The sequence below is a fragment of the Cyanistes caeruleus genome, chromosome 5 (assembly GCF_971803275.1).
Source record: "Cyanistes caeruleus chromosome 5, bCyaCae1.hap1.1, whole genome shotgun sequence".
Lineage (NCBI taxonomy): Eukaryota > Metazoa > Chordata > Aves > Passeriformes > Paridae > Cyanistes > Cyanistes caeruleus.
In genome coordinates, this window is record NC_141705.1 from 42,874,806 (window position 1) to 42,888,541 (window position 13,736).

General features: G+C 38.5%; 1 protein-coding gene across 48 annotated transcripts in view; it reads right to left on the reverse strand.

Annotated features, from left to right (window-relative positions):
• The window catches only part of TRIM2 (tripartite motif containing 2), a 119,241-nt gene that overhangs the window by 6,267 nt on the left and 99,238 nt on the right, over window positions 1-13,736 (reverse strand). For 26 of the 48 annotated variants that reach the window (XM_086891340.1, XM_086891329.1, XM_086891328.1 and 23 more), the window contains 4 exons: window positions 11,800-11,903; window positions 10,439-10,606; window positions 3,613-3,781; window positions 1,882-1,952 (listed from right to left, as the gene is read on the reverse strand). In XM_086891340.1, coding sequence (XP_086747466.1) covers window positions 1,882-1,952; window positions 3,613-3,781; window positions 10,439-10,606; window positions 11,800-11,903 — 512 coding nt within the window. Of the gene's footprint in view, window positions 1-1,881; window positions 1,953-3,600; window positions 3,782-10,438; window positions 10,607-11,799; window positions 11,904-13,736 lie in introns of all 48 variants that reach the window. The other 22 variants (XM_086891321.1, XM_023924825.2, XM_023924835.2 and 19 more) reach the window with 1 other exon arrangement.

Below are 13,736 nucleotides of genomic sequence, written 5' to 3' on the forward strand. Positions count from 1 at the left end.
AGGTGGAGGATGTCAGGAAATTATTGTGTTCTCAAACACCCACAGTGAACAGAGGAAAAACATTTGGGCGAGGAAATTAATGAAGTACCAAGTTAATGCCTCAGATGATTAAAGAAAAGAATTTTTAAAAAAAGCCAACTAATAAAAAACCAGACAAAGATATATTGCTCTCTCCCTGTGCTGAAGTGACCAAATGAGAGAGAAGCATACATTGTGCAGGATTTTCCATAAAAGATGCCTGAGGGAAGGAACATCCTTGAAGGTTAGTGGCAGTGGGAGAAAAATGTTGCTGAGTGAGCTTGTTTAATTCGAGACACTGGTGGCAGGAAGCGGCTTTGGGACTCATAAGAGTGAAATTAATTTATTTAGTTATTTATAAACTAATTTATTATTTAAAAGAAGATGTACTCTCTGCTTGCTCTCAGATTATAAACTCTCCAGAGTGTCAACAGTTAGATGTACCAATTTAGAGAACACTACAGAAGTAAGAATCTTTTCCGGTTACTACTAAATTGTAACAAGTAACATTTGTATCCCATTGAGTCACACCAGACACAGATGGGACACTCTGTTCTCATTAGAAATGTAGTAATTATAAATCCTCCAGGATGCCACACTTCTTACATTTCTTCACTTGCTTTTTTTTTTCATTTCAGTTTGCCCCTTGCTGTTCAGCTGCTCCAGGCAATCCTGTTACCAGGCAAACCTTGCTTGTGGAGAGGTACTTTATGGAGTCATAGGCCTCCTGCTGCTTTAGGGCTCCTGCAGCAGTCTTGGTTTCTGTGCTGTAATCCAAGCCACCAGCTGCTATTTCCTCACAAATTCCAAAAGGACGGGCAAGCAAGGTTGCTATTCCAAACCTAGGTGATTCAGCACTGCTTAGGACACAAAGGTGTCTATGCTCAGGCAGCAACTTCCTATTTCAAGTGAATATATAAAACTTAATTTTTCAGTCAAAAACAGTGAAGAACTAGACTGAAGGTTCATCTTTGTGTTCCATCAAAATAGGCATTAGATGAAAAGCCAGGGTATTTATTTTGTTGGGGTGTGGGACTGACACATATGTCCTGAGAATCCAGGTAGAACAGCATCCTGTCTCTGTGCTCCTGCTGCTGCCTCCTGCCGAGGGAGGGAACAAGAGCACGTGGCTCAGCAAGTGCACAAAAGGGAATGCCTGAGAACAAACACACACAGGTGAGGCATTTCTGAAGTGGCCTGTATTGCCTTCACAGACATTTGCCAACACGTCTCAGCATGTCCCCTTGGTTTGTATTGGGACAAACAAATAAACTTCCTATCATGCCATGACTTTAACAGGCTGTGAATCAGGACTTCCCATGGGTGTAAGGACTAGTGGCCAGTTCTGCCCAGTGCAGGAAGCACTGAATGAAAACCAATAGTTACATGGGTTTTAAGAGAATCAAGTTGTAAAATGGATCCAATAATCTTAAAGCTTATAGGTATGGAATGTAAATGTATCTTTACTTTGTTATAATTTTACAACTAGGAATGTGGAAAGCTTTTACTGGGAAATTCAAGAGCCAGACTTTTAAAACCTTGTTTTGAAAGAAGACAGAACACAGGGTCAATAACAGGTTTGGCAGATGGCTACTAAAAATAAGTAAAGTTGAAATGATTTATTTCAGGTACAACTTATGTTTAAGCAATTGAGTTAGAGAACATTATAGTGACACCAAAGGCAATAGACCTTATCTTCACTAAGCAATGCACTGCATGCAAAGTTCTCTGAAAGTCCTTATAGCAGAACTCATACATATGGAGTGTTATCTCTTTGGTTTTAACAACATGCTATTTTCCCCAAGAAAGTATCATAATAAAATTTAAATGGCAACTTTCCAAGTTGCCATTAATTGACAGTACCTTGACAGAATGGTTATGAAAATCTGTAATGATAATTTCATTGTTGCTGTTTACAGCTGCAAAATGAGGACCTGCAATGTAGAAAAAAGAAGAAGAAAAAAAATAGTAATATCATTAAAATAAAAAGTATGGTTAAATTAAAAAAAAAAATAAATTAGCTTGCCAGCATATTATGTTTGGCTTCTGAGCAATAGCAGTCCAAGTGGAAATACCAATTCAAGTTAAGAGTAATTTTACTTCATGGGTTTTTTTTTTAAAAAGCTCAGCATGCTTTTTGTAAACAAAAATAATTTCCTTTTCAACCAGTTGTCAGCTATTCTTACCAATAACCATTGTTGATTTCTCCTTCTCCTGTATACATATGACTATGCAGAGATTTATGGGCTTATTAACAAGACAAAACATGTAGTGCTTAAGCATAAAGTTGTGTATACACTGAAAATTGTTATAAAAAATGTCCCTGTAAATTCTTAATTGAAATATTTTATGCTCTGTGTGCTCACATCTTACAAGCATTTGAGCTAACAAGTTTTCAGATAAATACAAAAGTTACTTAGAAGACCACTGTTAGGGAAGAAAGGGCATTTTTTGCTTTACATTGTGTATTGAAATATATGTGCAAATTTGAGTAAAAAGCAAATGTTAGCTTGAAAACATGCAAGTACCCAAATTAAAACACTTGGTGATATTTTGAGTTATTAAACACAACAGAACTCAGTTTCAGTTTTCACAGTATATCAGGGTAAACTACAAAAAAGTGGAAAATTTTACAATGAAAACATTCAAGTATTGACAATTTACCTGTTTTCTGTAGCCTATCAGCAAGAGAGGTGATATATTTTTCAAATGCTGTTAGGAAGTATTTGCCTACTTATTTTCTGGAGGTGTTTTTGCAAATTTTCAAATGAAAAGAAATTGAGATACCCAGAAAATTTAGCTGTGTTAGAGCCCAAGCTCTCATAAATTAGATATATATATTATGCCATAAGACATTGCGAGAGATCTCAGGATACAAATACATTGATGCTATTCCTCTCTTTCACTGTGAACCAGTCAAAGCATCACACCATTGAAACTGCATACTGAAAATGGCCAAACACCTGCAAAATGAACTGCATACCTAATTTGGCATCTTAGTTTCAAATTTTGAAAGAACAGCTATTCATTTAAAATATATTAGAGCAGTTGTTCTGTGTTTTAAACTTAACTGCACGCTATACTTGAAAGATGGCATGTGCAAGCAGTCAGTTGAGTATAAAGGGCCATTTCCCCAAACTTACACTGGCTGTTCCATAACCCTGCCCTCCTGATCTCAATCTTAACGCTTTACACTCATTTTCTAAGAGATACCACTTAGGGCATTGGGTTTTGTGTATCTGATGAGCGGAAACACAAAGCACAGCAGCAGAGTTGATTGTGGTGAGCAGCTTAGTGTGGCAATTACAAAGCACTTACAAAACGCCTGTTAAGATCATTCTTTCTTGGGTCACTGATCTGAAATGCTTCCAGGCATGGGGAGGTGGATGAAACAATCTGGTTACAGTTACATTTGCAGAACAGATGTTGCAGTCTGCCCGACCAATCAAGCAAATAGGAGCTGTATGTCTAGCAGAACCTCTCCCCCAGAAGGATAAAGGAGTAGGATACAGCATCTGCAACATGCTCAAACATCATGCAAATGTGAGCAGAAGAGGCAAGAAGAGGGGATTTACATATTACCATCAAGTGTACCTGCAAACTGCTTGTCACCATTTCCTCGGCTCCCGAACCTGGTGACTATTTTCCCATTTGGCTGGAAGATGAAGACACAGCATGCTTTATTGTCCACTACAATGATGTGTCCATTACGATCCACCGAAACACCTTTAGGGCCCATGAGCTTTCCAGACCCAATTTTGGCCTAAAAGGGAAAACACAAAACAGGAAAATACGTTGGCATGATAGAAATTAGTTAGTACAGTTTAAAGATTGTATTATGGGCACAAAGTAGAACGGAGAGGCATTTTTTTCATCAGAAGTTGGAAGTGATAGTTTTTAATCAGCTCTTACCATGTACTTCATAACTTTTTCTTCAGATGAAAATAAAGTCTGCTTTCTGTATGTCTTTTCTAGACTGAAAAACTGCCACCTCAGCAACTGAGTCCAAATACACAGCTCAGAAGAAATACAGTCATCAGATTTGTATGGCTTGATAAACCTGTCAGAAATGTCTGTGTATCCAACAATAGGGTACCAGCAGGACAGGGAGACAAGCAGAAAGGACTTTTGTCTCCTATTGCATGCTGCTCCTGAGTCCAACAACCACCTTGATGGACAGGAGACATCTTTATCACCACCTGTATCAAAGAAGGCAGAATCCTTGGAGCATCAGGGCTGGGTGGGATGTAGGCTATGACGTCTTTTGTTGCCTTTCTTGGGTTAGTAAGACACTAGCACCTTCTGAGTGCCCTCAGAATGAATTTGAGCAGAGCTGAAACTCAGACTAACAGATTCCACACGAGATTGCTTCACTTGCTGCTTAGACACATGAAGTGTCAGCTGAAAACTGCAAAGGGGAGAAGGATCATGTTGCCAAACAGCAAATGAAGCAATCTTTGAAACACTAAACAAATCAAAGCTTGTTCCTGTCTTAGGTAAATAAAATTATTTCCATCATTTTAAATAGGCCTTGTGACTACCAAAACCATCTGCTGGCATAATCAGCAACAGGAGGGGAATTGTATACAGTATTTCACCGGAAAAATGCTCCGTGGAGAGAAGATGGATCTCACAGCAGTAAATTATTTGGAAAGGCTAGATAGTTATCAAATCAAAAGATGTCAGAAGCATGCTTTAGAAGGTTTAAAAAGAAGGGGTTCTAAAAAGAGGATCTAAGCAACAGAGCAAGCAGAAATTGAGACCAAGCCTTCAAAGAATCCATGAGTTACCTGGGCATAAACCCAGGAAGACTCTAGGATCACCTCACAATCCATTGCACATTTTCCACCATTCAGCTCTTTTTTAGACTGAGATTCTAGAAACTGTTTTAATCTATATAAAATCAGTTGAGTTTTGACCTTTCAGTTAAAATAGGTTGTAAATACCCAATTGTTTACAATGGAATGGAGCAACTTGCATCCTGCTTTTAGCCATTTTTTAAAAATTGATGGACAGATTTGAAAACAAATATTCAGGCTGGTTTCAAAAGTCTGTGCTGGACAGATAATCCACCAAAGAGGCTGTGTTGAAATTATGGATTGCAGAACTTTCAGATCCTGTAGTAATTTGTGAGAGACACATCCTACAAACTGAGGTTCATATCTTGGTGAAGAACACACTTTTCTGTTTGCATTGGAGTTCAAATGAATATATATACAATATATATGAATAATATATATATGAATATATATACAATATGCATACTAAGATATTAATCTTATTTATGAAACAAGGCTATCTTTCACCTCACTGCCTTTGAAGAGTGAGACAGATCACCCCCTAGAGCAAGCAACACTGAGAATCATAGAATCCTTTTGGCTGGAAAAGACCTCTAGGATTGAGTCCAAGCATTAGCCTAACACTGTTGTGTTTACCATTAAACCCTGTTCCCAACTACCACATCTACTTCTGACTTCTCTGCCCCTCTCCCCTCCCTCCTGCAACTGGTGAGTAGCAGTGAGACAGATTACAAGGCATTAAGAAAACTGATCGCCCAACTCATTTTTCTCATGTCCTTGATGTTTTCAAAGCAAACAGAAGTCTCCTACCCTTAGTAAGTCCCATGATCCAATTTCATAGTACATTCTCCTAGACAGGTAAAAAATAGGAATGATCCTAAAATAAACCACCTGGGTTCACTGAGGATGGCTGCTACTAAGCCACTACACAACTTTTTTCAGTCTCCAGTAAAGAAAATTCCAAGGAGTAAATCTTGCGGCTTCAAGACTATGCTTAACCAACATGCAATGATCTTGTGTCACTTTTATGTTCATGTACATATACTGTTATAAATTGCAAAATATTTAGGCAAAATCTACCTAATTGAATCATGCTAAAATGTCCCCAGGAAAAAAAAACTATTAAAAATTATTTTATGTTCACCAGGGGAAAGATATCAACAGACCTATGAAATGTATTCAGTTTGCATAACAACAAAGCAGCAAAACCATAAATCAAATGCAAATCTGTAGATGTATTTCCTTTGGGGTGACTAAATCATATTCCCCTCTCCTTTGGGATGCCCACGTGGTTGTCTGCCTCAGAATTGCACCACCTCTTTACCATCTTTCCAGGATTCCTATGGAAAATGACTCAGACTCATGAGTACAGTGTATTCCTGCCCATACAAACACATATGGAAAAATATAACAAATAAATCACATACTACATTAATGGGCACTCAGTGCTGAGAAGGGTAATAAAAATAACTATTCTTGGACCAGGTTTAAAATGTAATTTGCAAGCAGCAATAAAGTATGCCCAGCAAGAGTTTTTGCAATGCTTTTTTACGAAAAATCTGTTCCCAGTTAAGATCAAAATATGCTGATGACACATTACTGGATCTGGCCGAACATATTCTTTGTATATTTTTATTTCAGAAAGTTGCTTAGAATTATAGGTTTGATTATTTAGAACAGAACATTATGAAACCCAGTCACTCCTGTTAAGTGTATGAATGGAAGTATTTTCAGGCCTTTTTTTCCATTAGAAATGAATACAGTATAATGAATCATGTGAACCCTTAATACAAATAATGTGTTTAATTGAATTCAGTCAGTGACATTATGTCCCTTATTTTATAGGCTCTTAGGAATTTAGACTGGTTTTCAAACGTGTTTATAAAGTCACCCTACCAGGTTGGAAAATATTCTACTGTGGGATATTCCTAAAGGTTTAAAAAAAAAAAGAGCTAGCCTACATAAAAATTTATGAAGACTTTTCCACTGTACAAGTGTTAGGGCTAAGTTAAACTTTACCAATCTTGTTGCTGTCTGAAAGGCTCAAGATTTTCAGGGATTAGTTACAAACTTTCAACAAGCCATTTTTTCCTGTTTTTAGAATTTCTCTAATAAGGAGATACAGCTTTGTCACAGATTGCAATATCACTCAATAAGTGGATTTATCATTCATGTGACTGTTAAAATTCAACTGTGACCATTTAACCACACTACCTATTCTTGTCAGAACATACAACCAGCTTCAGACAGCTCTTTCCTTAATTGTACTAGTGAGACAAGGAAGAAATCTGACATATAAAATGTTTCCTTTAATCTTTTCCCATTTATCTACACTTGATCTTGGCTTGCAGAGCCCTGTTTTGTTGATAACAAGCTTGTCATCTTATATACAGCTCTTCAAGACTAGAAAGAAAGCAATTCTCTTCTTGGAGGAACAGGAATAATTTTCTTGGCTCTGTTGTCCAGTTCTTTCACTAGGTTTGAACACCACAGTGGTGAGGAGCTGGTACAGCTGCTTCACCCTGCCCTCTTTCCTAAGCCTAATGTTGTATCTGCTGCAACTGATTTTTTAGCACTTTCAGAGCACGTGACAGAGGAAGTCAGCACTGTCTTTTACAGATGAAGAAAATAAAGCACTTGGAAGTGAAATGGAAGATCACTAGTCACACATGAGATCTGTGGCATAGTCAGGAACAGAAGCCCCAGATCCTAAGACCCAATCTGAGTCTTTACCATTTCTAGGATAATACAGCCTTTCATGTGAAGAAGCTCATGTTTTGGTGCAACTTTAGATTAGAGTTTGTCCACCTCCGCATTTATGTAAGTTCTACAGCCTTGAGAAAACAGAGCTCTTCCTTTGTTGCTGCCAGAACTGAGGAAGGTGACACTTTTCTGCCTAGCACTGGAGGTTGCCAAGGGGTGTCAGTCCAGTGATGTAATCAGGGAGATGCCTGGGCCTCGCTCCAGGGAAATTTGCCTTATGGCTCACATGATTATTAAAATTCCACTAAGCGAGAGTGAGTGTAAGTAAATACAGAAGGAGGGGGACAGCATCAAAAATAGTTAGATTAACCTCAAAACAGCCCCCTGATATTGCTGAGTTAACAACTAGCAGGCCACCTGCATCAGCAGTCTTACACAATGACTTGCAGGCACAGTCCTTTGAAGGCAAATGCCATTATCCCTTTCTCTCTCTCTGTTATTTTAGGAAATGCTGCCCAATTTAATCTGACAAGGCCCCTGTAAGAATTACCACTGCCAACACGCAAGAAATTACAAGGCTTTGCCCAGATTCCCATAGGCTAGATCTGTTATATCTATGTTCTTCCAATATATTTTATTTAACCCCATCATAGAATAACATCCTGAGCTGGAAGGGACCCACAAGGATTATCAAGTCCAACTCCTGGTCCCACACCATCATGCCCAATACAAGCCCCATCCCTTCATGGCATTGACTGTCCCCTATATCACAGCCTCACCCTTGGTGGACATGACCTCCCAACACTGTGTGTGTCCCCTCCCCAGTTCCCCCAGGCCCTGTGCTCATTCCAACCTGCATCCTTCCTCTCCAGCACAGCTCTCCAGCTACCCTGTGCAGTACAGGATCCCCTGAACCAGTGCTGTGCCAATACAGGACCCCCTACTCCCATGACAGCTCCTCAGTGTGTCCCAGTGCCCATCCATGTCTCCATCCCAGTGCTCCCCACTGCCTCACTCCTGCTCTCCCTATGCACATGCTCTGCTACCTGCCCTCTACCCTGCACTAACATGCTTATGCCTACCCTCTGGATAAAAAAATACTTCTACAAACATTTATTTTTCCTCTCATAAATATGGCTTATTGCATTCAATCTAAAAATAGTATCTTATACCATTGATGTTTCATCTCTCATTTCATCAGTCTAGTCACAAGAACTATGAAGTCTAATGCATTAATTTGTATTAACCACACAAACACTGCCTCCATCCCCTTTGCATTTATTTTACAATCCAACAAAAACATTGACTGAAAACAAATCTAGGCTTCACATCAGAGGAACTACATTAATAATTAATTATTTCCAGTATCTGTCTCCCTGCTGGTAGCACTTAAGGTCTCCAGAGCTTTTTCCTCCAGAGCTCACACCATCCAAAATGCTGGATTTACAGCATATCTTAAGAAGGCAGGAAAACAAGCCCTCCATGCTCTGTGTCCAGATCAAGCCAGTTCACATTAAAGATGTTAATAATTATTTAAAATACACTTAGGATACTCAGAATATTTGGATTCTTAACAAAATTACGTATTTCTTTGGGTTTGTTCTGGTGTTTTCATTTCATTTAAGGACTTCAGCCAAAACTAAGGTTTTCCTGTGTAGCTGTATGCTTTCAAAATTACTTGACAAATAAAATCACATTCTCTCTGCAAATGCAAATCATTTGTATTTTTTTAACACTTGCATTACATTTTAGTATTGTTTTATTTTAGCTTGAAGTCTATACATGATCTGGATACCTTTAAAAGCATACACACCTGTTTCTCAGATGGAGGTCACCGAGGACTACGCAAGCACAACTGCCTATTTGCATCTGTCACTTTGCAAAGACTGTTCAGAGAAAGGCCATTTCTTGCTGCAGAACCTGAGCTTTTTGTTCATTAGACTGCCAGAAAATTAGCCAAACAGGCCATATCTGTGCAATGCAGCACTCCAGAATTAAGTAACTATGGTAGAAACTTCCCTGCATGTCCATTATCCCAGTGACCAATGAGTACTGCTAATCTCTGCCAGAGGTGGCTCTCTCTAGTGTGCATCACCAGACTTGGCATCATGCATTCAGAGAACAGCACCAAATGGAGGAAACCTTGAATTCTCTCTGGAACTTCACCTGAACCCAAGCAAAATAAATACTGCAGGTTGGAAATCATCAATGCAGTTTAGTAGCTGCTGTCTTATTTTACTCCCATTAAAGGGATCAGAGATGTTATGAAAATATGAGGCATGCTTTCCTTAGAATTTCTGGTTTCTGAAACCTACAATATCATTACTGTCTTTCAATTTTTTTACACACCACCTAGAACACTCCTGTCTATGCTGTAGCACTGAAACAACACCCTGGTTTACCTTTCCTTGCTTTATTACCAACAGGATCATACATAAATTATACAATTTATTTGCTGAGAAGTATGAACTAAAAGGGGAAGTCATCGTCATCATTCTTTTTCTCCTCCATATGTCACTGAAGGGATTCATGTACTCCTTGTAAGATTTTGTGTTTTTCTTTGTGCATACATATATCTGCACACACCCTTCTGTACAATCAGAGTAATAATGATGTGAAGGTTGTTGAGCTAGTCCAGCTAGCCTTGCTGGCACTTGCTATCCTCACCATAAGTTACAGAAAGGCATCTAAGTCCCCAGTGTGGAACATGTTGTCTCTGCTTGGCGTAACATTAGCATTACTGCCGTGATCTCCTCCTATTAATTATACCATGTGGCTGGGTCAGGGGTTTCCACGTCACAACAATGGAATTTAGACTAAGCTACAGCCAAACTATGTAGTTTCTTGAAAAACAATGTCACTTTGCATTCCTTTGTAAGACAGAGAAAGCTCAGGAGAGTTCATGTGGTAAGTCATACCTTAAATTTTCCATCTGATGAGAATATGCTAACCCATTTGTTATCATAGTCTGCAATAATGATGTCACCACTGGGATGCACAGCCACTCCTGTTGGCCGCTGAAGCTGGCCAGGAGACCTTCCTCGTATGCCAAAACGGCTTTTGAACTGACCATCATTGGAAAATATCTGTAATAGAAAACAGGAATTTTAAAATTATGTCCACATATAACCATCACCTATTTCTTGGAGCATAGATTTTAGCAAGACACTAATGAACTAAGGAGCACTATAGTCAGGAAGAGAGCTGGGAATGTGAACCACTTTTACACAGTCCATATTTGAAAGTGATATACCTAATTTAAGAAGACCCCAATTAAAAAAAACCATAAAATTCTTATTGTGTTGTTTCTTAAGTGATCTTAAAGTACTTCACAAACATTAATGAATTAGCTTCATTAAATCTCTCTCAGCAGGGAGGGAATGGTATTGTTCCCTTACTAGAAATGAGGAAACTGAGGCACTGACTCAGCCACAGTCAAACACTAAGTCTGTAGAAAATATAGGAATATGTCCACTGAGTGTGTCCTCAAGCCAGGTAACTAGACACTGAAGCTCCTCTGAAGAGGCTGCAAATTATGAAGTATGAGGGTGCTGATGAATATTTGATTCTTTCTCTCTTGAAAAGGCCTGGAAACGAGTTCTCATGGCATGTGGCTTGCTGGTTCTCAAGAAAAAACCACAAAAACAAGCCACACGCTGCTGCTGTGTTCATTGCTACCACATGGGCAGCCTGGAGAGTGATGAAAAATTGTTAATGGTAAAAAGGATACATGGAAAGCAAAAGAAAAAATACAGCTTGATTTTCACACAGGTTACAGAAGCCAAGAAATTATGGGTGTCAAGGTGCTACCGCAGAAAAGATTTGATTATGGTATCAGAAAGAAAAGCCAGTTAAATAGAGTAAAAGCCACTTGAAAATGACATCTATGTGCTTATTTTTCTATTTGTACTTCCTGAAAAATTATATTTGTGGCACCTTGCTCTACATTTACATTAAACATGAGAGTGATAAAATTTACCATTTAAAATTATATTTACAAAAAAGCATTTTTCCAGATTATTGCACAACTTATATTTTTCATCCATTGCCAAACATCAGAAAGAGTGGAAGTAAACTCTGATTATATACTAGATATAGTATAGATCTTAAAAAAAGATAGTTGCAGGTCAAGAAGATGGAAAGTTAATGGATCATAACTTGAGCTTCCCTTGTATATTCTATGTCTGCCTGAATTGTACAAAATGTGTCTTTCTGAGATGACAAAAAAGACAGAGGTGTGGGCAAGGAGAAAAACACTGAAAGTGGCATACTCTCATACCTGCACACACTGGTTGTTACTGTCTGCTATTAATATTTTTCCATTTGTAGATGCAGCTACACCTTGAAGATTTGTAAATTCCCCTTTGTTTCTTCCTTTGGTGCCTAAAATTGAACACAAAGCACATAAGAAATCAGGTTAGACAAGACTAATCAGTTAGGACCCAAATGCCAACACATGCAATTATTACATTTCTGATCAAAGGATTTCTATTTTGAAGAGTTCTTCTCACTGCTACAACTTCAAAGAACCCTCTCAGTAACAGATACACAATTCCACTGACGAGAAGGAATTGTTTAGGGGACTGTTCTCACTCTTCAGCATGTGTGTCACCCAAGCCCCCATCAACGTTAATTGCCTCTTTGGCCTTCCTAAATCAGTGTTCACAAACTGCCTCTTGCATGAGGGAAGTAGTAAAAGCTTTTTAAATAAGCAGTGGACTTTTTTAAACTGCAGATTTTTATTCTACTGAAAGGGCAATTAATGGGACAGTACATGGGAACATACAGAGAGAGGCTAAGATAAGAACTTGGACAGATGACGCGGTTTTAGCTAAGTCTCCTCAGTGAAATCACAAAGCTGGGATAAAACATATCACTTTGGATGGGGCCATTTCAAGACAGGGGAAGTTTCCTTTTCCTTCTTATATAGTCTGCAGTCACAGGCTTCAAAAACTCCCTTAGGAGGGAAATTCAGATGAAGATCTAGCTTTGAACAAATGGGACTTGTGGGCCAATGAAGACCAACACCTGAATGCTTCTGGAGAGACCTCGGGCTGTTCTAATAAAGCAGTGTCCACACACACACAAGTCTCATTTTAATCCAGGATAAAGGCACTTGTGAGTTACACAGAACTGTAACTCTTTTTTTACTCAGTGGCTTAAGGTGATAAGGACTTGCAAAATGTCAATTTTTCACGGAAGTTCATTAAGTTTAGATTGTTTATTACTTAGATGTTTGTTCTGAAACATTCCATTCTGTGTCACAGAACAAACTGTCTTTCAAAGATCAGCCCCAAAGTGTCTGGTCCAAATTACACCTGGAACACAGAAACAGGATCCAAATTCCTGATTTGTTTATAAAGGAGGCCCAGGGGTCTTCAGAAATTACTCCAATTATGATCTTGGACTCCAAGGTTATTCATAATAAAGGAAGGAATTCTGAAATAAAACAAAAAAAGCCCACCAAACAACCAGCAACTCTATAAGCTGCTCTTTCCAAGACATGGATGCAGCACTGTTTTTCCTGGTGAAATATTTTTACAAGCATTCACTGGCTGTGTATCTGGCATTAATTGGTTCCGATTTATGGTTTTAACTGAAAAACTTGTATTTCATTTTAGTCAGTCCAAAATACCCTGGAGCTCAGTGATTAAAACTATTCTGACTGTGATGCCTAATATAAGACATATATATCAGCTCTAATTTGTATTTAGCTTTCATCAGGGATGTGCATGCTCGTAATAAACCTTCTTTCTTCTGTGGTGATGGCTGTGGGATGCATATTTCCTGTCACTGGCTAACAAGTAACATTTAATTTCTCTGCACTCAGTGCTGCAAGAATGTCCCTTTGTTTCAAGACTTATTTTCCTCAACTCCGTCTGCTTCATCCTCTAAACAAGGCAAATGCTTCTCAGTTTTTGTACTGCAAGGGAAAAGTACACATTCAGGAAATAGTGAGTTACATACCAATTACATTACCCATACTTGAGCCATTTCTGTTTATTCTTTTAATAAGCAGTGCCTGAGGGATGCATGCAGCAATTTTTTTCCACCATATGCTAATGATAAGTTTCCTTTTTGCTTCTTAGCCAAAGAGAGTGGATGAAAAGAGAGAAACATTCCTTTTAATACTGAGAGTAAAGGGAAAACATTTGTTAGAAAAGAGGAGGCATAAGCTAGAGCATCTGGAACTAACTAGCACGAACTTTATGGAAT